The sequence below is a fragment of the Lissotriton vulgaris genome, chromosome 11 (assembly GCF_964263255.1).
Source record: "Lissotriton vulgaris chromosome 11, aLisVul1.2, whole genome shotgun sequence".
Classification (NCBI taxonomy): domain Eukaryota; kingdom Metazoa; phylum Chordata; class Amphibia; order Caudata; family Salamandridae; genus Lissotriton; species Lissotriton vulgaris.
The window spans coordinates 531,640,355-531,665,491 of NC_141699.1; the positions used below are offsets into that span (position 1 = coordinate 531,640,355).

General features: G+C 43.9%; 1 protein-coding gene across 1 annotated transcript in view; it reads left to right on the forward strand.

Annotated features, from left to right (window-relative positions):
- The window catches only part of LOC147683102 (disintegrin and metalloproteinase domain-containing protein 28-like), a 3,314,421-nt gene that overhangs the window by 2,476,064 nt on the left and 813,220 nt on the right, over window positions 1-25,137 (forward strand). Inside the window, exon 10 of the mRNA XM_086942499.1 lies at window positions 3,449-3,644. Coding sequence (XP_086798625.1) covers window positions 3,449-3,644 — 196 coding nt within the window. The remainder of the gene's footprint in view (window positions 1-3,448; window positions 3,645-25,137) is intronic.

Here is a 25,137-nt window from a genome sequence, read left to right on the forward strand (position 1 = left end):
AGTTAAATGGCCACATATATTAGGATCCCCCAACAAACTTGCTGACCTATATGAAAGGACTTTGCCGCACTTAAGTAATATTGGCGAGGTGGAGGTTGATACCCCGCATCAAGGACCAGGGGACAAGCCTTTAAACATACATAAAAAGCTTATCCTGGAACTATCTGATGTGTTTTACCCAGAAGGAAGATCAAAAGTAAAACCTGTTGTGGCCCACCCTTGGTATAATGCCAATTGTTGGAAAGCTAAAAAGAATTTGATACATGCGGTTAAAGCACAGGATAAGGCAATATCAGCTTTTGTATAAGCGGGTCATTCAGAAGGAAAAGAGAGAGTGGGAGGCAGATAATTGGGAAGACCTTAGAACTGCATTGAAGTCTAAAGATTCGAAATCTTTCTGGACAATCGTTAGTTGCGGGAGTAGGGCAGGCAATTTGGCAACTGAACCAAACATAGCCGCGACGGCTTGGGAAGCGCACTTTGAGGCTTTGTATGCTTCTTCGAGTGATGATGGCCCCGTAACCTTACTCCCAAGCCTCCCCCACAAGCATTGACTGGAGGGGGCCTGGGAGATTTCCCTCTTGGAGGTGGAAGCTTCAATTTTAAAACTGGTTCCTAACAAGGCGCTCGGTCTAGATAAACTACTGGGGGACCTATTTCGGTCTGAACCAAAAATATGGGCTCCTTACTTGTGTGTTCTCTATAATGCTATATTAAAAGGTATGATCCTCCGGAAACGTGGCGTGGCGCTGAAATAGTTCCTATTTATAAAAAAGGCTGCCCCCTCAAACCGTCTAATTACAGGCCCATCAGTCTGATAGATGTTACCCAAAAACTGATGGGACGGATCATCCTAGACAGAATACAGAGCTGGATGAAAGTAAATGAGATTCTAACTCCTTTTCAGGCTGGTTTCAGGTTGGGTACATCCACTTAGGATCAGCTATTTAGACTCCAGGTTTTATACTGGAAAATGGTGAGTGTAGAGGGTGGCAGCCTCTACATGATCTTCGTTGACCTGCGGTCAGCGTTTGACCTGGCTCCCAGAGATAAACTGTGGAGTGTATTAAATGAACTTGGTCTACCAGGCTACCTTTTGAATGTCCTAAAGAGGCTCCATATTGGTACCTACGTGCAAGTTAGGTGTGGGAAGTATGGCAAATTGTCAGCTCGCTTCCCGGTGAACCAAGGGATGCGCCAGGGATGCGTCTTGGCCCCCACCTTGTTCTGCCTCTACATGAATGGATTGTTAACCACCTCCTTGGAGTCAAGGATATAGACGCCCCGAGGTTAGTTACAGGTCGGGTGTCCGCATTGATGTTTTTGGATGACATTCTGTTGTTGTCCAGGACATCAACGGGAATCCAACGAACCTTGGATGGCTTTGCTGACTTCTGTGCATTAAGGGGTCTGGAGATTAACCTATATAAAAGCAAGTTTATGATTTTCAATTCCCCGAGGCAGACACGCCCAAACCCCATTCTGGGTGGAAGCCCATTGGAGCGAGTTAAAACCTTTGAGTATTTGGGCATCACGCTGGGAGAACACCTGGAATGTGATCCCCAGATGGCAAAGGCGGCACTTAAGCTAACAAAAGTGGTGGGGGGGATCCAGAAATTGCATCGAGAGTCTAAGTTTAAGCCTGCGGGTCCAGTCATCGAAATTTATAGTGTACAGGCTAGATCGGCCGAACTTTGGGGTCACCAAAAATCTAACTTAGCTAAGGTAGAACACGCATTTATGAGGAATATATTGACCCTCCCAGTGAGCCCTCCGCTCGTACCTTTACGCATGGACCTAGGGCTACTCCCTATTGACACTACGCCCTTTAACATATTGGAAAAGACTATGGTCCATGCCTGAACTTGTCTGCTATAAAAATGAATTTAGGGAAATGTGGGACGCACTGAAAGGCAAGAAGATCCCGTGGTTGACCCACATAAAGGCAACTTGTATCAGGATTGGTATATCGGAGATCTGGGAAATTCCTGATGTAGCTTGTCCAGAGTTAACCAAAGTTGACTTGGTTTGCCACTACAGGAATTATAACTTAGCATCCATCCATGCGAGTTCAGAGGGGGGAAGACTGACCACTGAGCTCATCCAGGTCAAAGCAGACTACTTAAGGGAAGAATTTTTAGATCTGATATACCCCGCATCAGCTAGAAAACTATATATGCAATTCAGATTGGGTACTCTTTTGCTCAGAGTGTTCACCTGCAAATGGGACAGTAACAAGAGTACGGACTGCCCACTTTGTGAACACCACATGGAAAACGAAATTCATGTTTTCTTTCTTTGCCCAGCATATCAGGCTGCACGAAAACACTGGCTGTTACCAATTTGTAGAAATCTAGGTTTTCGCCAGTGTGCCCAAGCGTTTAGAGTGCTAAAGTATGATACGCACCCCCCCATTATTTTTTCCGTCTCACGTTTTTTGAATGGAATATGGCATAGACGCAGGAAATTGATTAATGTAGCCACTGACCATTAGGAACTATTCTGTTTTAACTATAATGCATCTGTTGGATCATGAATTTAATGTTTAATCAGGTTTTATTTTTCTGTATTGAGCTATTCCTCTAAATCCGTAAATATTTGTATTTTATTATTGTATTTTAAGTGGAGTCTATATTTATTATTTTAATCGTTGTAATGTATGTTTTTTTCTTATGCACTTTTATGGTCCATTGGGACCGAAATAAAGTTAACGAACTGAACTAAAATAGCCAAAAGTGATGCAGGATCGTTCTAGATTGGGAAAAGAGTTTTCATTTGTTATCCTTAATACTCACTAATTTAGTGATTTTCTGTTTTTCTTTAAATGTTTATGCCATTATTTTGTTAATGGACTAAGTAGGAAGCAGCCGCCTTTTCACAAAATGCCTGCCCAATTTTACTCCAGCATTCTTTCAAATGCAGAAAACAATCAGTTTCTAGTGGGTATCTAACTAGAATTGCTTTTTTATGTTCAGTTTCGAGTTTTGTTAAACCAAAAAAGAGCTGAACCCCATTGTTGCGTTGTTTCCCATTTCAGTCAACTGCGTATTTAATCGTAACCCCTCTAGAGTATGCCTTGAGATTATCCATTACAGTTTTAAAGTTGAAAGCCTGTTGTTAGAAATCTATGGAAACTGTTCTCCATCCTAGTTATGCCTGCCATGTACACAAATGTCATCACCAATTCATGTATTGCTAATATAAGATGCATCCAAATCCACGGGTCGTATATAACTTCGCAAATCATAAAAGAAAAAGAAAAAGGAGTTGTAGATCATATCATAATCCCATCTACTTTCTTGAGTAACAGGGAAGTTGTCATTTAATGTTTCCTGAGGTCGGAATCTTACTAGGGTGGGGAAGTCTTTATGTACAAACTTCAGCAATCCTGTTTCTTCTAATGGAAGTGTACTTACTAGCTGTATGTGTTATTCTTTTCCTTTCACAGATTAAAAAAGCTGGTACGGTGTGCCGACCAAGTAAAAATGATTGTGACTTGACTGATAGATGTGATGGCAAACATTCTGATTGCAGACTTGACCGGCACCATAGGAATGGTTTCCCTTGTAACGGCCAAATGGGATACTGTCTGATGGGTACATGTCCAACTCTACAGAGCCAGTGTGTGGACATCTGGGGACAAGGTAATTGACGATCTAAAAACATGTTAAAAAGCATTAAAAGTGAACATATGAAAAACAATGCAATTTACTTGTGGTGTAATGTACGTATGAGAGGTGTCTGAGTTGCAAAAGTAACTTAAACATTTGAATAATTCCCACTTTTGATTAGTACTCTTTGGCTATTCAAAAAATCTGATGCTACGTTTATTCAAAAAGTGTAACACATATGTCTCCATAAAACTGAAGGTCCTGGTCGGCAAGGGTGGAGAGCCTCTGCAATCAGGCTGGTCTGTTCGTTCTTGATCTGCTGAATGCCTCACCTGGTTTTAAGCGTGGCTGAAGGTGGCACGCAGCACTCCACCTCTAGCATATATATTCTCCTGCTGAGATATCTTTCTAGTTTATATTAGTGTTTTCAATGAGGAATGAAGTTCCTGTGAAGTTCCTCAAATTCTCGTCACCATTAACCAAAACCCTGATGACATAAAAAATAGGTTCAAAAACTGTATGACTAGTATACAAGAATGGATGACCAGAAACTATCTTATGATGAACGCGGGAAAGTCTGAAGTCATGCTTTTTGGCAAAGCTGACCAAATCTGGTCATCAGACTGGTGGCCAGACTCCCTTGGTCTCTGCACCGCCCCCAAGCCTTTTGTCAGGAACCTGGGAGTAATTCTAGACAACAAGCTGATCGATTTAATCTTGCGCCTGCCTCACAGCAGGCGTAAGACAGACGCAGGCCCGTTCACTCTCCTTCTCCTCACTCTCGTTCCCCACAATCACCTTCTTGGAGTGTGTCACAAAAGTGTCGCAACTCCAGCAATGCATTCTTTCACATGGGGCCAGCCCCATGTGAAAGGGCCTGCATCAGTCTTATGCCTGCTGTGAGGCAGGCGCAAGATTTTGACGCAACGGTGTCCTAAAAGTGACGCAGTAAAATCTCATTGATTTCACTGCGTCACTTCTACGACCCTTTCTTGCGTCAATACGCCCCCTTTGCATACATTACACCTGGCGCAGGTATAATGTGGCGCAGGGGTTTACAAAGTGACGCATCTACCTAGATGCGTCACTTTGTAAATATGACTCAACTAGGTGCATTTTTTACACCACTGATGCGTCACAAAAAGTGACGCACTGGCGGCATAAAAGTGACGCATGGCCTCATAAATGAGGCCTTCAGTCTTCTACTCATGCGCCATATTTAATGTATGACGCATTATGTCGCAAGGAGTTACAGATACGTCAGTATTTCTGACGTATCTGTAAGCGCAAAAGTGATGCATTGCTGGAGTGTGTCACAAAAGTGACGCAACTCCAGCAATTCATTCCTTTCACATGGGGCCAGCCCCATGTGAAAGGGCCTGCGTCAGTCTTACGCCTGCTGTGAGGCAGGCGCAAGATTTTGACGCAACGGTGTCCTAAAAGTGACGCAGTGAAATCTCATAGATTTCACTGCGTCACTTCTACAACCCTTTCTTGCGTCAATATGCCCCCTTTGCATACATTAAACATGGCGCAGGTATAATGTTGCGCAGGGGTTTACAAAGTGATGCATCTACCTAGATGCGTCACTTTGTAAATATGACTCAACTAGGTGCATTTTTTACACCACTGATGCGTCACAAAAAGTGACGCACTGGCGGCATAAAAGTGACGCATGGCCTCATAAATGAGGCCTTCAGTCTTCTACTCATGCGCCATATTTAATGTATGACGCATTATGTCGCAAGGAGTTACAGATACGTCAGTATTTCTGACGTATCTGTAAGCGCAAAAGTGATGCATTGCTGGAGTGTGTCACAAAAGTGACGCAACTCCAGCAATGCTTCTTTTCATATGGGGCCAGCACCATGTGAAAGGGCCTGCGTCAGTCTTACGCCTGCTGTGAGGCAGGTGCAAGATTTTGACGCAACGGTGTCCTAAAAGTGACGCAGTGAAATCTCATAGATTTCACTGCGTCACTTCTACAACCCTTTCTTGCGTCAATATGCCCCCTTTGCATACATTAAACATGGCGCAGGTATAATGTTGCGCAGGGGTTTACAAAGTGATGCATCTACCTAGATGCGTCACTTTGTAAATATGACTCAACAAGGTGCATTTTTTACACCACTGGTGCGTCACAAAAAGTGACGCACCGGCGGCGTAAAAGTGACGCATGGCCTCATAAATGTGGCCTTCAGTCTTCTACTCTTACTTTTTCTTTCACTTTCTCTATTTTTCACTGCCTTACTCACCTTGTCTCTCACTCAATTGTCTTTATCCAGTCTGTATCTCCACTCTTTCCTAAAAATCACTGCTCTTTTCTTACCCTTCCACACCACCGTTCTTTTACTACATTTTCTTCACTTATCCACATTCCCCATATTCACTCTCCTTCTCCTCACTCTCGTTCCCCACACTCACCTTCTGGGAGTGTGTCACAAAAGTGACTCAACTCCAGCAATGCATCGTTTACCATGGGGCCAGCCCCATGTGAAAGGGCTTGCGTCAGTCTTACGCCTGCTGTGAGGCAGGCGCAAGATTTTGACGCAACGGTGTCGTAAAAGTGACGCAGTGAAATCTCATAGATTTCACTGCGCCACTTCTACGACCCTTTCTTGCGTCAATACGCCTCCTTTGCATACATTACACCTGGCGCAAGTATAATATGGCGCAGGGGTTTACAAAGTGACGCATCTACCTAGATGCGTCACTTTGTAAATATGACTCAACAAGGTGCATTTTTTACACCACTGGTGCATCACAAAAAGTGACGCACCGGCGGCATAAAAGTGACACATGGCCTCATAAATGAGTCCTTCAGTCTTCTACTCATGCGTCATATTTAATGTATGACGCATTATGTTGCAAGGAGTTACAGATACGTCAGTATTTCTGACGTATCTGTAAGCGCAAAAGTGATGCATTGCTGGAGTGTGTCACAAAAGTGACGCAACTCCAGCAATGCTTCTTTTCATATGGGGCCAGCACCATGTGAAAGGGCCTGCATCAGTCTTACGCCTGCTGTGAGGCAGGTGCAAGATTTTGACGCAACGGTGTCCTAAAAGTGACGCAGTGAAATCTCATAGATTTCACTGCGTCACTTCTACAACCCTTTCTTGCGTCAATATGCCCCCTTTGCATACATTAAACATGGCGCAGGTATAATGTTGCGCAGGGGTTTACAAAGTGATGCATCTACCTAGATGCGTCACTTTGTAAATATGACTCAACAAGGTGCATTTTTTACACCACTGGTGCGTCACAAAAAGTGACGCACCGGCGGCGTAAAAGTGACGCATGGCCTCATAAATGTGGCCTTCAGTCTTCTACTCTTACTTTTTCTTTCACTTTCTCTATTTTTCACTGCCTTACTCACCTTGTCTCTCACTCAATTGTCTTTATCCAGTCTGTATCTCCACTCTTTCCTAAAAATCACTGCTCTTTTCTTACCCTTCCACACCACCGTTCTTTTACTACATTTTCTTCACTTATCCACATTCCCCATATTCACTCTCCTTCTCCTCACTCTCGTTCCCCACACTCACCTTCTGGGAGTGTGTCACAAAAGTGACTCAACTCCAGCAATGCATCGTTTACCATGGGGCCAGCCCCATGTGAAAGGGCTTGCGTCAGTCTTACGCCTGCTGTGAGGCAGGCGCAAGATTTTGACGCAACGGTGTCCTAAAAGTGACGCAGTGAAATCTCATAGATTTCACTGCGTCACTTCTACGACCCTTTCTTGCGTCAATACGCCCCCTTTGCATACATTACACCTGGTGCAGGTATAATGTGGAGCAGGGGTTTACAAAGTGACGCATCTACCTAGATGCGTCACTTTGTAAATATGACTCAACAAGGTGCATTTTTACACCACTGGTGCGTCACAAAAAGTGACGCACCGGCGGCATAAAAGTGACGCATGGCCTCATAAATGAGGCCTTCAGTCTTCTACTCTTACTTTTTCTTTCACTTTCTCTGTTTCTTCACTGCCTTACTCAACTTGTCTCACACTCAATTGTCTTTATCAAGTCTGTATCTCCACTCTTTCCTAAAAATCACTGCTCTTTTCTTACCCTTCCACACCACCGATCTTTTACTACATTTTCTTCACTTATCCACATTCCCCATGTTCACTCTCCTTCTTCTCACTCTCGTTCCCCACACTCACCTTCTTTCAGTCCCCCTACTTCACTTCCCTTCCCCTCTCGTCCCTTTCTTTGCTTTCTCACTCATTTTCCTCTCTTTTCTCACTGCACTCCACTTCAGTTACTCTTTTTCATGTTTTTTAAGAATACAGCTCTTTGATGAGAATTGAAGGTAGTTCTGAAAAGAACCTTTTTTTTTCTTCTTTTTTCCTTTTTTTGAACAAAAACAAAAACAGGGAATGGGAAACTGCTCAACAGGAGCAAAAAAAAATAATCAAAATTAGGACTGGGGTTGGCAGCGGTGGTTGTCTATTGCTCGAACCATGAGCATAACACTTTGTTCCCCATAACAAAGTAACTGATCACATTTTCTGCATTTAATTACGGCTTCATTAAAAGCAGGCTGAATATTAGGGATCAGCTCTTCTGGTCGCCCCCTCACCGATGTAGTTGGTCCTCCGGTTTAAGTAGAGGCACCATCCCTGGGAGCCTCTCGTGCCAGAGCTCTGACACTCTCCCAGGCATAGTTCTGGGGGTGCCTCCTCTCGACGTGGCGAATCATGGTGGAGTTCCCAAATGAATATTTTTGGGTGGGGTCACCCCGTGAGAGGACAGTGTGACAAATTAGGCACTCCACCTTTGGAGCATTTACTTTTTTTTGGTCATCTGGAATGGAAAAAACTTCCATATGAAGTGTTCTTTTACCCGGGGCTGAGGAACCTCTTCATCAATAAATCTCTCTGTGTCATCATCGCTGCTGGATGTTCTGGCAGCCATGGTAATCCAACAAAGATCCAAGAGCAAAAAGACAGGTCTTGCAGTCACAAAAGTGAAAGAAGAAGTGAAGGAAATTGGTGGGGATTTAATTCTTTGTAAAAAAACTGTTAGCAACCAATAAAAAGAGTTATTTTAAGGTCACATGACTTGACGCGCTTACGCTGCGCGCATCAGAGCGTAAAATCATTTTCACTTCGTAAATCAAAAATACTGCTTTTATAAGTATGGAACTAAATGTCTTGCGTTATTATTTACTTTTCATACATATTTTTTTTTACGAACGCAGAAATAGCGCTCTCGGTGCGCTCTCGGGAGAGCTTGCCGGTGCGCGCACCCTGAGCGCACCAGGAAAAAATGTAAAAAAAAAATATATACATTAAACAAATAATTATTTTTTTAAAAAAATATAATTATTTGTTGTTAAAAACAGCTAATAAAAGAAAAAAATCCTAGGTTACAAAGTCGATATACAAAGGAATTAGCTTTTAAAAAAACTATGAAATTCACTGAAAAAACCATAAGATTCACAATCGTTATAGTTAGGAATTAGCATTTAAAAAACCTTTGAAATTCACTGAAAAAACCATAGGTTTAACACCAGTTATAGTTAGCTGAACATTTTACTCATACAAAACCATTGAAATTCCCACGTCATAGTTAGTTGGACTCACTATAACTCGCGCGCCCGCAATCCACTGCTGATGATGTCACATATTACATCATTCATGACATGGTCAGTGACATCACTGATTACATCACTGATGACATCTCAAATGACATCAGTGATGACATCACTGATGACATCTCAAATGACATCACTGATGACATCATTGATGACATCATCCATGTGATAATACGATGCACCTCCTCGCACTCTAATCTAACCTTTGATACACCCAGTGTTAAATACAAACTACCATTCCTGAAATTATTGACACACCAATACCAGTAACTACATACGCAGACAGTAGACAGTTGTGCATAAAAGTTTGCAGAATAAATTTGTTTAGTATTGGTCAACATTGTTTTCATTCCTGTGTTATTTATATTTTTAAAATAAAACATTTCTGGATTTGTAACATGAAACCCGGTAAAGTATGAACATTTTTCTAAGAATTTTCTCTAACTGCCTTTTGGCGGTGTTGGACAATGTTCCCATTGATTGTAAATAAAACACATTTCTAGGGATTACAGATTTATGCAAAAAATGATGACCATAGTGATTAAAACAGTACATTTGTTCATAATCTGATGACCCTTCTAAGTAGTCATGTTCTGTAAATTTAGCTGACATTTCTAAATCTTTCAACATTTTGTTAATAGTCTCAAAGTCCCAATCATCAGAAAATTTACTGGGTGTGACAAACCTTAAATTGGTGTGGAAGCTTCAGAAGCTCAACCGGACCATAGATGTCATAATCAGTTCTGTCCCATGCTATACCACCAGGTATAGGAACGGCTGTGATGTTCACTGCTGACAGGCCTCTTCTTTTACGATGAGATGATTTGTAAGGTTTCAGGACCAAGTTGATTTTCTTACTTGCTGTGTCCATAGTACTATATTTTCCATCAATTATCCTACCCAAGCTTAATACTAGCACAAGCCAGAACAGGAGGAAAAGTACACCCAATCCAATCCAAAATTCCACCCATGGTGAAACCAGATATGTTTTTTTCTAGTTGATGAAGGAGTTCTGTTACTTTTTCGTTGAGAGTTTTGTTTGCTGGCTCATGTTCAGGTTCACTGGGATCCTCAGAAAAGTTATCGAAGTTGATAAAGTAGCCAGAAGCAGTTCTGTCAATTGTTGGGATTGCACCAGGATTACTTGAAATCACTGAAGCTGCTTCTTCTTTTGTCATATTCGTATAGTCAGATGCTACTACATTGTAGACAGGTGTTTCTTGACAAACTGTTATTTGGGCCTCAAGAGGCACAAGTTCCATGGCTTTGTTACATAGTCCTTCTTTTTTTACTGCAGGTTCATCAAAGGTGATAAGTCTTTAAGTTTGAACCTCTTGGATTGTAGCAAGGTGTGGTCATCTGCTACTTCTCGGGAGTCCACTGGGCCTACTACTTATTATTGGCCACATGATTGTGGTTTGACCAGGTCGATAGATACAACTCTGTTCTCCTTTTTACCAGCAAGGGGCGGTAGTACTACTGATCTTCTTCCTTGGATGGCCAAGACAGGTACTGCTTTTCTGTAAGAACGCCTAAATTCCTTCTTCACCGCAATTTTCTCCCTGACCAGATCCCCAATCTTTGGAATCCAGACAGGGCTTGCTGGGACAGGTGGTTTTTCTTCAGTGGTTGTTTGCTTCTGTATTGTATTACTCAGACTTATTATTGTTTCATTTAAGTCCTGTAAAATAGTCAAACGATCTTCAACATCAAAGGGTTTTAGTTCCCCCACTGAACTCTGACTATCGAGGTCTTCGATCATCATTCTAGTACCGAACATTAATTCATACGGAGTGACTCCACCCAGAGAATATCAAGGCAGATTCTTCAGACTACGTTCGACACTTGTTAGATGTTTGACCCACCCATCACCCGAACCTAATACCTTAGCTGTTATGGATTGCTTTATGTCACGTTTTTTCTTTCCACTACCGCATTTCCCTCAGGATGGAAGGGGCTAGAGTACCGCAATGCAACGCCCAAGCTAGCCATGGCCTCCTTGTAAGCTCGAGAGCTAAACGCAGGACCCTGGTCGTAATGTAGCGTGTCAATTGCGTATGTGCCGATAAAGACTCGCAAATCCTTTATAAAAGTTTTGGCGTCAGCCGAGCGCTGGGGCCACATCCAAATAAATCTTGTCCTAGTAGTCATGGGACGGCATTCGTCCATTATGACGTTTGCAGGTAGATAGACTAATGCTGACTAGCAGTGGTATCTGAACTGGGCTGGCTACTCTGTAGTCAGGTATCTGGTGGCTTTCGTTGCTGTGATCTCTGTTGCAGTTAGGGCAATAAATTGTATACGTCAACTCCTATTCCCGGCCACCAGTACATCTTTTCTAATTCTATTAGAGATTTCAGGATCCCTTGATGTCTCAGACCCTCTCCCATATGTGCTTCTTGAACCAAGTAAGCTCTCCGCTTCCTGTTTGGAATTACTCTGTCCCCCACTCCAGGGATTTGAACAAAAGGAACGGAGTTTGCATCAATTATGTATGTGTTACCGAGTGGATAGTTTAGAGATAACGCTGCATGATTGCCTTCCATAGAGGCTTTTACTGCCAATAGCTTTTCACCATCTATTACTTTTTTTGAGCGTTTGATTGTAGCTAAGGAAGCCTTTTGCACAGCTGCCTTTGCGGCTTCATCAGTCAATGAATTCCCTGCAACGTGAACGCCATCACGCTGATGGCTCAGTGTATGAATTACGTGAGTCTTTTGTAGTTCTTTTTGTAAAAGAACTATTTGTTCCCAAAGCGTTTTATGCTTAATTGTGCCCCCTTTTGCATCTTTGAACCCGTTTTGAACCCAGTTCTGCAGATACTCGTTGTAAGATTGTACGCAGTAATACGAATCGCACACTTTGAGATCGGTATTTTCAAGCGCCATTTTGAAAGCCTGTAGTTCAGCTCGCTGAGCTGTACAGTCTCCGAGTGATTGAGTTTTAGTCAGCATAGGACATTCGTACTCATATTGTAGGAATTCTTGTGTCTTTAAATAAGGGTCAAACACGTATTCAACGTCTGTTGCAGCAAGAGAATTAACCCATTGTATCCATCTTGGATGTACAGCCTTAGCATTAGGAATGCTTGCCTTTGTAACTGCCTCTAAGGCAGGTACAGGTGTAATGATCAATATGTGTTTACCCTGTGCCAGAGTCCTTTCTTTTGCTACTGCAGTTTGAACCGCTGTCAGAATTTTTTCTGTTGAAGTAAATTTCATTTCTGCTTGTGTGTACAAGTGTGATTTGAATGCAATTGGTACCTTTTCTCCTTCATTAAAGGTCAGGTATGTGAATCCGCATTTCCCTGGGATGACACGGATCACAAGATTGCGCGCATTATTGCGTGTATCTAATTTTGTTTTAGTCAACATGTCTCTTTGTACTGAACGTAAAATTTCTGTATGTTTCTGAGTCCAATTTGTAGGTTTGAAATCAGGTTTAATTAGTTCGTAGAGAGGTTTAACCCTTTCTGCATAGTTTAGAACATATGTCCTTCCAAAATTCAGGAAACCTAGAAGTGATTGTAAGTTTTTCAGCGTTTGTGGAGGTTGTAGCAGTGCACATTTTTCAAGAAAGTTTGCTGCCAGGCTTTTGCCTTCACTTGACAACTCGTATCCTAAGAATAGGACACTGAGGTGGGCAATTCTCGATTTTTTAAAATTGAATTTGTACCCCTCAGATGCGAAACCAAGAATAATGGTGTTCACTCTTTTTAAGTGTACGTCCAAATCATCGTCTGTAAGTTAAATGTCATCGACATAAGGCAATGCCTCATCATTGTACTTTTGTAGTATTTCTGCTACTCTGGCTGAAAATAACCCTGGACTATTCCTAAATCCCTGGGGGAGACGGCAAAATTGTCACAGTGACCCCAAGATTGAGAAAGCGGTCAAATGCCTGCTTTCTGGTGCAATGTTTTGACAGAAAAACCCATTTGAAATGTCTAATGTGGTTTTATATTTTCTGTGCACAATGTTATTCATCAGTGCTGCACTATGTGAATTTTGTATTGCAAAAGTTTTGCAACAAGAGTTCATGTGTCTGTAATCCAATACTAGACGATATGTATTGTCCGGCATGGAGACAGGAAACAAAGGATTGTTCATAGATGAGGTGCGTGTTTCAATCACCCCTTGATATTCAAGTTGATCTAGGATCTCCCTGACTTGTTTTTTAGCTTCTTGTTTAACTGGATACTGCCTTTGTGCAGTAGGTTGATTTTGTAACTGGATTTTGTGATGAGGCGAGTCCTCATCCCATCCTACATGGTTTTTATATAATGCTGGGGCTTGGGCCACTGCCCATTTCCTGGCATATGTATATTTTTTATGAATTGGAATGTGATTTAAGAAGGCTGGCATAATTATCTCTTCGCCGCCTGGGCACTCCCTAACAACAAGGCACATTAAGAAGTGAAGGGGGGTCAGAGGCCTAGGCTTAACGACTCAACAGGATATACAGCCCCAAATTAACATAAAAAAATACAAAAGATATCCTGCAGTCAACAACTATAAAGACAAGAAATGACTGTGCGAATCCATAGACTGGTAAGCCAAAAATACGCAAAATTTGTACGGATTCCCATCACTCACCGAGCCCAGTGACATGCTTCATCATCTGGGTCTCCTTTTTAGGGTTACTACTCCACCCTAATAATGGAGGAGCCCAAGGATGTTTTTACAAAGTTTGCTTTACTACAGATGTGAGTGAGTATAGTAGAGAGAGTGTATGGGAAATGAGTGCAGTGCAAAAATACGTGGTGTGAGTTTAAAATTGAAGCGAAATCAGGCTGTAATTTTATTCTTGTCTGATCCAAACAAATATTAAAAACAGTGCAAGGACGGGTTTCAACAGATAATCGTCCATTTAACAAGAATAGGTCGACATGTTTCAGCACCTGCAGGTAAAAATTAACCTAGTGCTTTCATCAGGACCTCTTGAGTGTGAAATGCTACTGCAATACAGTGATGTGATCAAATATTAAATGAAAAAGGATACACTGCGAGCTTAACTTCTCACAGATTCCATTCCTCTCTCCTCTTGGAAAAATCTATGAAAGATATAAGAGGTATAAATAAACAGTTTTGGAACACAGTCTTTGTTTGTCTTGTATCAATACATGTGGCGTAAAGTAGCCATCGTACACATTCAGACAATATCTGGAACTCACTCCAATGAGTCTTACGTCAAGAAATTGGAGGAAAAACCTCACCCCACCTGGCAACAGCTCAGGACAAAAAGGAGGCACTGCTCTAAAGAAGAGACAAAACAACCAATCCTAATTTAGTCTGGTGTATAGACTCTTCTACACGTTAAAACCACAAACATAGTGCCTAATTGTATGGTGAAACCCTCCTTATTCTTTAAAAAAGGCCTCTCACTCCTTTAAAATGCAAAACAGCCACTGACAGATAGTGTGGCCATATGTCATGTTTGGAAAAAAGATACTATCAATTAGTATCTAGTCGTTCACTAAAAGACATCTCTGGCTAGTATTCAGTTAAATACTCGTTGATTAGAAAGTATATAGTCTACCACAGGTAAATCTGTATTTTAAGCAAATTGTAATAATACTAGCGTGAGAATGCCGGGAAATCGTGAAGACCATTCATAGATATCTCTCGCTAGTATTCAGTTAAATACTCATTGATTAGAAAGTATACGGTCTACCACAGGTAAACCTGTGTATTAAGCAGGTTGTAATAATACTAGCGTGAGAAAAAATGCCGGGATATTGTGAAGCCCATTGTTTGAAGATGTTAAAAATACAGTGCAAGAATTAGCCCTGTGGAAAGCCTGAAGTAGCCAGCATTCCCATAAAAACGCATATCCACTCACCTAACTGTCAGTACCTCAGGCGTGCATCTCAGCCGTCGGAGAGGTATCGATCGGTGGTGTCAGTGATGTTTATAGAGAGCCTCGAACATTCCCCGCGACTCCATTCGCTTCCGCGTTGTGTGGCAAATACCGCGAGACTCTGGGCATAGTATCACGAGAACACGCCTCGAACTACAGAACCACCCGGATGTCAAGGGAATTGGAGTTCGTTCGTGTGGTCTTCGCATTAGATCAACAGTAATAAATCAATGGAAATAATGACTCCCCGTGAATTATAAAAACGGCCTATCCAGAGGAATTCACATCTGGAAGTGCATAATCAGACCTTGTATTCAACATTAGTAAATGGGTTCGCGCAGCTAATTGCAACAAATCAAATGGGAAGCTGGGAAATGTAGTATGCTATGTAGTGGACATAGAGTCCTGACGCTAGATGGAGATGTTAAAAGGTCCCGACCATAGTTCTGTATTACATAGAGTCCTCACGCTAGTTCAGAGATCCTATGTAGTAGGTTTAGGACAAATGCTATACGATTTAAGAATTGGAATTAATAAGATACTATGGTTTCCCAACAATGAGAAGGTTATTATTCGTATTCAGATATAACACATCATACACTATTGTCCTCGGTACGAGTGCAATTGGAATTACAGATCATGGATTGTTACAGACTTGACCAGGGAATCGCATCATTCAATCATTTAATCCCAGGTGGTCACTTTTTAGTCTAAACACACATTTCTGTTCTCTTGACAAGAGGAATTTAGATATGTCTGAGACATGTTGTGGGATGAATGGTTGTTCTAGAATGGTCCAAGCCATCTCATCAGGTCGGTGATTCAGTTCTAGATAATGGGTTGTCAGGCGCGTTGCTTGTTTTTTGCACCTTACAGTGCTCATGTGCTCCATTATCCTGAGTTTAATCTTTCGGGTAGTCATCCCTACGTATTTCAGATTGCAGGGGCAGGTGATTAATTAAACTACTCTTTCACTATTACAATTGGTGAAATTCTTTTGGATCCACGGACGATCAGTCCCGAAGTCCACTGATTTGGATTTTTTGGTTAGCGGACACATTATGTGCCACAAAGGAAATGGCCCTGAACAGGAGGTAAACCCCATATTGTGTCCGGTGGTTGGGCTTCAGTTCGTGGCCTTGTGTGAACCAAATTATCACGCAAATTGCTGTTACGCTTGAACGCAAAGAGAGGGACAGGGAGATGATCTCCTTCCACTTCAGTATCTTCCAATGGCGGCGTATGATTTTCTTGATGTCATTGGACGCCGTACTAAATGTGTTGACAAACGTTAGTCTAGATGTAGGTTCTTTCATGACTTTCGGTTCCAGTAGGCTATCGCGGTTGTTGTTGCTAGCCCGTTTGGCTGCGTGCCGAACTAACTTGGCAGGATAGTCTCTTTCCACCAAGTGGTCCATCAGTGTATCTGCATGCTTCTTGAAAGTGTCTTTGGTCGAACAATTCCTTCACACCCGCAGGAATTGACCATACGGCAGGTTTTCTTTCATTGCTCTAGGATGATGGCTTTTGAAGCTCAGCAAGGAATTCCTAGCTATAGGCTTGGTATATAAATCTGTTTGTAGGCCACCGGGAGAGGCAACAATCAGGAGATCTAAGAATGGCAGTTCATGTTTGGCAATCTCAACTGTAAATTTCTAAAATTTGTTGAGACTGTTCAACCAGAGGAGGAAAGTGTTGACACTAGTTACATCACCACACCAGATTACCAAAATATCGTCGTTGTAACGTATTGATTCACAGTAGGGGTTAGTTTGGCTGAATATGTGTTCTTGTTCAAAGCCATGAACGTAAAGGTTCGCCAAACTTGGAGCAAAAATGCTTCCCATACTTGTGCCTGAGGTTTGGAGATAAATCGTGTCTTCAAACCTAAAGAAATTGTCTTTCATAGCGATTTGCGCACAAGCCATGATGAAATGTACTGTCGTTATTGAATCAAGGTCACGTTGCTCCAGCAGTGTATGGACTGTATCCAAGGTCTGCTTAGTGCCCTTGAGGGCGAGAATTTCACTTGTGCCCCGCTGCTGTTCGCGCTGGTCGCGCGCTATCTCTGCCTAGCTAATTTTTAAACATTTCCCGTTTTCGGATTTTTGTTAGTTTTATTTTTGCCTTCTTCCCTGTTTTTAATGTGCTCCTGGCCCCTACCTTGCACTGTAATTCAGGAATCACCACCGCTGTTTGGCGGGTCCGGGTTACCGGGATGTTGTGGGTTTCAGCGCCATCTTGGTTTGGGAGGAAGCGCGAGCGCCATCTTTGAGCGTCCAGGTCACCTGGGACGCCGAGACGACGCTATTTAGGGCGAGCTGACCGGAAGGTGAGCCTGCTTAGTGCCCTTGAGGGCGAGAATTTCACTGGTGCCCCGCTGCTGTTCGCGCTGGTCGCGGGCTATCTCTGCCTAGCTAATTTTAAAAAATTTCCCGTTTTTGGATTTTTGTTAGTTTTATTTTTGCCTTCTTCCCTGTTTTTAATGTGCTCCTGGCCCCTACCTTGCACTGTAATTCAGGAATCACCACCGCTGTTTGGCGGGTCCGGGTTACCGGGAGGTTGTGGGTTTCAGCGCCATCTTGGTTTGGGAGGAAGCGCGAGCGCCATCTTTGAGCGTCCAGGTCACCTGGGACGCCGAGACGACGCTATTTAGGGCGAGCTGACCGGAAGGTGAGCCTGCTTAGTGCCCTTGAGGGTGAGAATTTCACTGGTGCCCCGCTGCTGTTCGCGCTGGTCGCGCGCTATCTCTGCCTAGCTAATTTTGAAACATTTCCCGTTTTCGGATTTTTGTTAGTTTTATTTTTGCCTTCTTCCCTGTTTTTAATGTGCTCCTGGCCCCTACCTTGCACTGTAATTCAGGAATCACCACCGCTGTTTGGCGGGTCCGGGTTACCGGGAGGTTGTGGGTTTCAGCGCATCTTGGTTTGGGAGGAAGCGCGAGCGCCATCTTTGAGCGTCCAGGTCACCTGGGACGCCGAGACGACGCTATTTAATGCTTGCTGGCTGCGCGCAGCAGTAACGCGCAGCGGAGCGCCTTCCCTGCGCCTGAGTCGTGCCAGAGTCCTGCCCGTCTGCGCTCGTCCGCGTCTCGGAGGCGGACGCGGCCCGACTCTGGCTCTTGGCTCTAGCATCTTGCTCTGGGGTCCTGCCATCTGCCTGCCTAGTGGTTGACTTCCAGTAGCTCCAGGATGATTACGTATAGCGCTGCTAGCCTGTTTGCTTTGCGCCCCCCTCGCTCTGACTGTCTGTCTCTTTTCCCCGGCGGTCGCCGACTAGGCAAGGGTTGCCCCGTGTGCAACTGGCACCCTACTTTACCATCTATTCGTGTTCTATCTACCCCTCCTCTGCATTGCCATTGCGCGTTGCTTAACACTAGGTCCCTTCCTCGCCATAACTCGGACATATGGGATCTTCTCGCGCATTCCAAGATCTCTTGCTTATTCTTAACTGAGACTTGGTTGGGAGTGGGTTCGGAACCCGACATTGCCTGTGCTGTTCCGCCTAACTATTCCATCCTAAGGAAGGATAGAACTGAGGGAGGAGGAGGTGGGGTGGCTCTGATAGTGGACAAGGCCTTCGATTGCTCCTCCTTTGCGGTGGACAACATTGCTGGATGTGAAGCCTTAGGTTTTACGCTCCGTCTATCGGCGTCCCAGACCTGTACCGGAATTCTCCTCTACAGACCCCCTGGACCCATCGGGTCCTTTTTTGAGGATCTACAGTCGGCTTTATCTGTACCATGCATGCGTTCTGCGCATTGCTTGCTATTAGGTGATTTAAATCTGCACATGGACTGTCTAACCGATGCTGAAGCCGCCAAACTCCGAGATATCACGGCGATGTTAGGGCTAGCCCCTTTTATTCACAGCCCCACTCATGTGAAAGGCCACACATTAGATGTGATTTTTTCCTCCATGCCTATTGAGGTGTCCCCCCCACTCCCGGTCCTTTGGTCAGATCATTATCTTTTAAACTTTGCCTTAGTGCTTGAATCTAAGCCTAGCCAAAGGGCTCTGAAGGAAGGGTCCCGGCAATCTAGAGCCTTCCACCTAGTGACAGCAGATATGCTTTCTGACGCTCTCTGCCAATACCCGTGTCAACTTACAGGGGTTCTGGAAGCCGACTTAATCCTGGTCCAGAATTGGATGCAGGCAAGATTCGAGGAGCTGGCCCTATCGAGGTCTGTTAGAACAGCCCCTCATCTTGATTCTGCTCCTTGGTTTTCCTCCACTCTACGCATAATGCGACAAGACTGCAAAAAGTTGGAAAGGCGTTGGCGGCGCAATTACGATCTTGTGGAGAAAACGAAATACCGCGACGCGATAAAGTCATACTATAAACAGATTGCCGCAGCTAAAAAGAACTATCTCGAGCAGAGAATTGACAAAGCCGATAATACGAGCCGGGAACTCTTTAGGATTGTGAAGGAGTTTGTCAATCCTGTTGTAAGTACCCCTGTCCATTCACATACTGAAGAATAGATCAAACAGCTTGCCGACTTTTTTGTGGCTAAAATCTTAAAGATTCAGGACACTTTTCCATCGGTGGATTCCCGAACGGCTGACGCTGTTTTAGGGGGTAAGTCGACCCATTTAGCTCCCTTACAGGCTGAATCTGGGCCCTTACTATCTGTCTTTCCCCAGTTGTCCTGTGAGACATCGCTCGAACTGTTATCCCGGCTGCAATCTGGCTCGCCTCTGGATGCCTGTCCGGCGAAATGTTTGGGCAGGGTGGCCTCAGCGGTGAACAGCTTGCTGAACCCCCTGCTTAATCTATCATTGAGCTCAGGGGTGGTTCCACGACAATGGAAACACGCACTCATTCTGCCGTTGATTAAGAAGCCTCTGCTCGACCCCCTGCAGTGGGCTAACTACAGACCGATTTCCCTCCTCCCTGCTCTGGCGAAGGTGTTGGAGAAACATGTTCAGCATACTCTGACCACCTTTATTGAGAACAACAAACTGCTGCATGACTCCCAGTCTGGCTTTCGTGCGAACTACAGCACGGAGACAGCTCTGGTAGAGGTTACCGACGCCATCAGGGAGACGCTCGATCATGGGGGAAAGGCTATGTTAGTCATGTTGGACCTATCGGCGGCGTTCGACACCGTCCCACACGCAGGTCTCCTTTCAAGACTCAGGGAGATCGGTCTGCGAGGGACGGTGCTGGACTGGTTTCAATCCTTTCTTGCCGACCGCCGACAGGTGATCTGGGCTCCGCCGTTCTCGGCTGAAATGCCTTCGCTGGAGGTGGGGGTGCCTCAAGGTTCTATCTTGAGCCCCACCATCTTCAACATATATATGGCCCCTCTAGCGGAGGTAGCGGAGGGGTTTGGGGCCCGGGTCATCTCATACGCTGATGACACCCAGCTCCTGTTCACCTGCAGGAAGGGAGAGGTCTTCAACGGCGGCAGAATCAAGGACTGTCTGAGTGCAGTCTTTGCGTGGTTTCAGCGGCACAGCCTGAAATGCAACTCAGACAAGTCTGAGCTGCTCTTTTTCGGCTGTGCCCCTGATCCGGGTTGGAAGACATGGTGGCCCCAGGACATGTTCCCCCCAGAGAAACCATCTTCTCAGGTAAAAAATCTTGGAGTGGTGTTTGACGATGATCTTTCTTTCCGTCCACACATTCTGGGATTAGCAGGGAAGTGTTTCGGCATCCTTAAGATGCTTAGGAAATTCCTTCCTCGGCTCTCTCTGCAGTATCGTAGGAATGTAGTCCAGGCGCTTGTGGGATCCCGCCTGGACTATGCAAATGCGCTTTTTGCAGGCCTACCTAAGTATCTGTTATCCAGACTGCAAATTGTCCAGAATTCGGCGGCCAGAGCCATCTATGGCCTGCCCAGGAGAGCCAGCGCCTCTGCGCTCCTAGCTAGGTTGCACTGGCTGCCAATCTCTGGGAGAATCAGATTTAAACTCCTCACTCTGGCGTTTAAAGCCCTCCATGCGATTGGTCCCAACTATCTGAGGAAGCGTATTGCTTTCTATGTGCCACGGAGGTCGCTGCGGTCAGCGGACTTGGCCAAAATGGAGGTGCCTGTGGTCAAACGTGTCCGGATGGGAGGTCGCTCCTTCCAACACGTGAAAGCTTGCCTGTGGAACGAGCTCCCACTTTCTCTTCGGAAAGCGAACAACCTCCTGGCTTTTAGGAAGGAGTTGAAGACTCTGCTCTTTACCAAGTAATCAGCTGTGATTGTAGTGTGTATGCCTTTGGTTTCTTGTTTCTCTGGGCCTCTTTGCTAAAGCGCCGGGACACCCTTTTGGGGTAGCCGTGCGCTCAAAAAGTTCGGCTTAACATTAACATCTTGGGGTATGGACGTATACAGTGACTCTACGTCGAATGAAACAAGAAGATCAGTCCCGTAATCATAATCCACATCAGATAGTAGCCTCAACAGGTCTTTAGTATCCTGTAAGAAGGTAGGCATTTCCCTAACCATCGGGTTAAGAAAATGATCCACAAATGTGGACAGGGGTCCCAAAGTGACCTGATGCCAGATATAATTGGCCTTCCTACTGGTGGTCTAGTGGGTTTATGCACCGTGTTCTAGTGGGTTTATGCAACTTATAAAAGTAAGGCTTCACAGGAGGCTTAGTTTGTAAAAAAAAATCCTTCTTGTGATGTAATCCAGCCTTCACTGAGAGCCTCTTCTATCAAGGTGGAGATGTTATTCCTTATCCTTTCCGTAGGGTCTTCCTTCAGAGGACGATACACACTTCTTACTCCTAGTTGTCTCAGGCACTCTTCTCGGTATGTATCTGTGTCTAGGATTACTATTGCACTGCCTTTGTCGGCTGGTTTTATTGTGATAGTAGAGTCTGACATAAGACCATGTAGAGCCAATTGTTCTTTTTTGGATAAGTTAGTAAATTTTTTCTGTTCTTTCTCCAGGATGACAGAAAGATCATTATTCACTGCCTTTTCAAATGTCAGAACCTGCGATGGGACTAAATGGGCAGGTGGATTAAAAGTAGATTTCTGTCTTAATCCTGTATTGGTATCAATTGGCTCGTTCATTTCATTTTTATTTTTGAAAAAGAAATGCAATCTTCCTTTCCGAAAAAAAATTGCCATTTCCCAGGTAATCCCAAAAGGATCACCAGCAGTGGTGGTCACAAACCCCAGGCCCCTGTTGAGAACCTGCTCTTCTTCAGTATTCAGAGTCCTGGAGCTCAGATTAATCACTAATCCGACTCCGAGCTGGTTCCCGCTTGTCCTGCCTGTGCTCCTTGTTTCTTCTTCGAACTCCGAAGCATCCGTGGTGATGACGGAGGGCTCCAATGTACCTGAGCTCTTTGGTTCTTGCGTCTGCCTCTTGGGTTCCCTCGACCAAACCCTAAAAAAGGCTGGTTCTGAAAATTACCTGAGTGGTTAGGTTGAAAGTGGCCCATTGGTCCCATTGGTCCTAAAGGACCCGGAGGGAAAGGAGGTTGCCATGGATTAGGCTGCCACCATGGGGGAAAATGATAAGGTGGGCCTCCACGCCATCGTTGTTGGCCACCTCTTCCTCTCCATTTGCCACGTTGACTTCCTTGTATCGATGTGTCTGAATCACTAGAATTGTTGGCATCAGAAGAAGATGAGCCATATGTCGATCCCAGTTTTTGTCCTTTGTTGTTAAAGACCGGGGGAATGTAGCTATCGCTCGTATAAGGATAGACTTTATCAAATGAGAATTTAGCCAAATCCCTCTTGAATTTCTCATTTTTTGTGAAGAGAATATGATCTTTAAATTCCCTATTGGTTTAGTTTGTTTCTTCTTGATTCTTCTTAAAGGATGCACTGATGGTCGTCTTTATTTGGGTCTCTAATACTTGTATTTCTATCAAGATGGTATCTGCTACTCGCTTAGCTGTTTTAATGATTTTTATGAGCTAATCGCGCGTGCAGCGCCATGCAATCATAGACCAATCTTTTAAGAATTGTTTATCATTTATAAATAACCTTGGAGCATTTGTCACTATCAACCCAGAGGGGGCACAGTTACCTCTCAAATACACCGCCATGGTTAAACCATGGACAATGGTTCTCGAATGTGATTTCTTTAGACCTGGAACCTTGTACCATTCATCTTCATTGTTGGTAGTGGCAGTTGGAAGGCTATCTAGAATGCTGGGATTGAGAGATAGAATTGATTGTAATTCATTATCATCGTATGCCAAACCATGGTTTTCTGCCATGGTGGCTAGAGGAAAAAGGAGAGGAAAAAGAACGAAAAGGACGAGGGTGCTTCAACTTCACACAAAACACCTAGATTGTGCAAACGCGGAGTATCAGGATACACTTTTAGCGTGACCTATATGTACCTGCATAAAATCAGGACACTAAACACAGGGACCCACAGCCAGAGCTGCACAAGAACAAGGCACATTAAGAAGTAAAGGGGGGTCAGAGGCCTAGGCTTAACGACTCCACAGGATATACAGCCCCAAATTAACATCAAAAAATACAAAAAATATCCTGCAGTCAACAACTATAAAGACAAGAAATGACCGTGCGAATCCAATGACTGGTAAGCCAAAAATACGCAAAATTTGTACGGATTCCCATCACACACCGAGCCCGGTGACATGCTTCATCATTTGGGTCTCCTTTTCAGGGCTACTACTCCACCCTAATGATGGAGGAGCCCAAGGATGTTTTTTACAAAGTTTGGTTTACTACAGATGTCAGCGAGTATAGTAGAGAGAGTGTATGGGAAATGAGTGCAGTGCAAAAATAAGTGGTGTGAGTTTAAAAATGAAGCGGAATCAGGCTGTAATTTTATTCTTGTCTGATCCGAACAAATATTAAAAACAGTGCAAGGACGGGTTTCAACAGATAATCATCCATATAACAAGAATAGGTCGACATGTTTCAGCACCTGCATGTAAAAATTAACCTAGTGCTTTCATCAGGACCTCTTGAGTGTGAAATGCTACTGCAATACAGTGATCTTTGAAAGTTGCTAAGTTGAAGAAATGGATGTCTAACTTCTTATACAAAACATAAGCCTTCCGAATAGCAGTGTAAGGTTCCAACCTCTGATCTACTCTGTCAGCACCACCCATGTGCCTATTGTAGTCCAGAATGCACACAGGTTGTGCACATCTGCAACCTGACCCCAAACAGGCACAGGTGAAGTACTCCCATCATGGATGGTAGTCAGCATGTACACATCCATCCTGTCCACAAATTTCACAGCTAGTAGTTCTTCACTATGCAAGGAACTGCACTGACCCCTCTGAAGTTTTTTGCAAACAAGCTCTTTCGGAAAACCTTTGTGGTTAGAGCGAAATGTGCCACACGCAAAAGTGTCCACAATTCCTTAAACAATTGCACAGCAGTGTAGAAGTTATCAAGGTTCAAATGGTGGCCTCTGTTGAACAGTCTTCTAGCAAGATCCCACACAATTTTCTCTGAAACTCCAAAAGTAGACGGACAACCAGGGGGGGTCAATAGTGGAATCTCTACCATTGTACACACGAAAATTAAAAACATATCCTGTCTTACTCTCAGACAACATATACAGTTTAATTCCATAGTGTGCCCTCTTGCTAGGGATGTACTGCCTAAAAACCAAACAACCCTTGTATAAAACCAAAGACTCATCAATAGTTATTTCTTTCCCAGCAAAGTGACCAAGAACAGGCCGAATCTTAAAAAGACTGTCACAGTCAGGGTGACTACGAGGCAACGGCAAAGAATTATCCACAAAATGCAACATGCATAGCAAAAGTAAATACCGATCACGAGTCATAACTGCTGGAAACATGGCTGTTGTCATCAAGGGACTGGAAGACCAATATGAACCCTGTTTGGCTTCCTTACCAAACCCATCAATTAAGTCAAACCCAAAAACTTCTTCAGCTCTTCCAGATTTGTGGGAATCCACCGGGTAGCTCTAGAGTAGGGCCTAAGTTTGTCATTGTTGTCACTCAAAAACTGCTCAGCATACAAATGTGTCTGCTCAACAATCTGACCCAAATATACATCATCCATACATAACTGAAAATACTGTATAGGCAAAAATAATTCACATCCACTCTACACCCTGCATCACCGCTAAAGGCAGGCA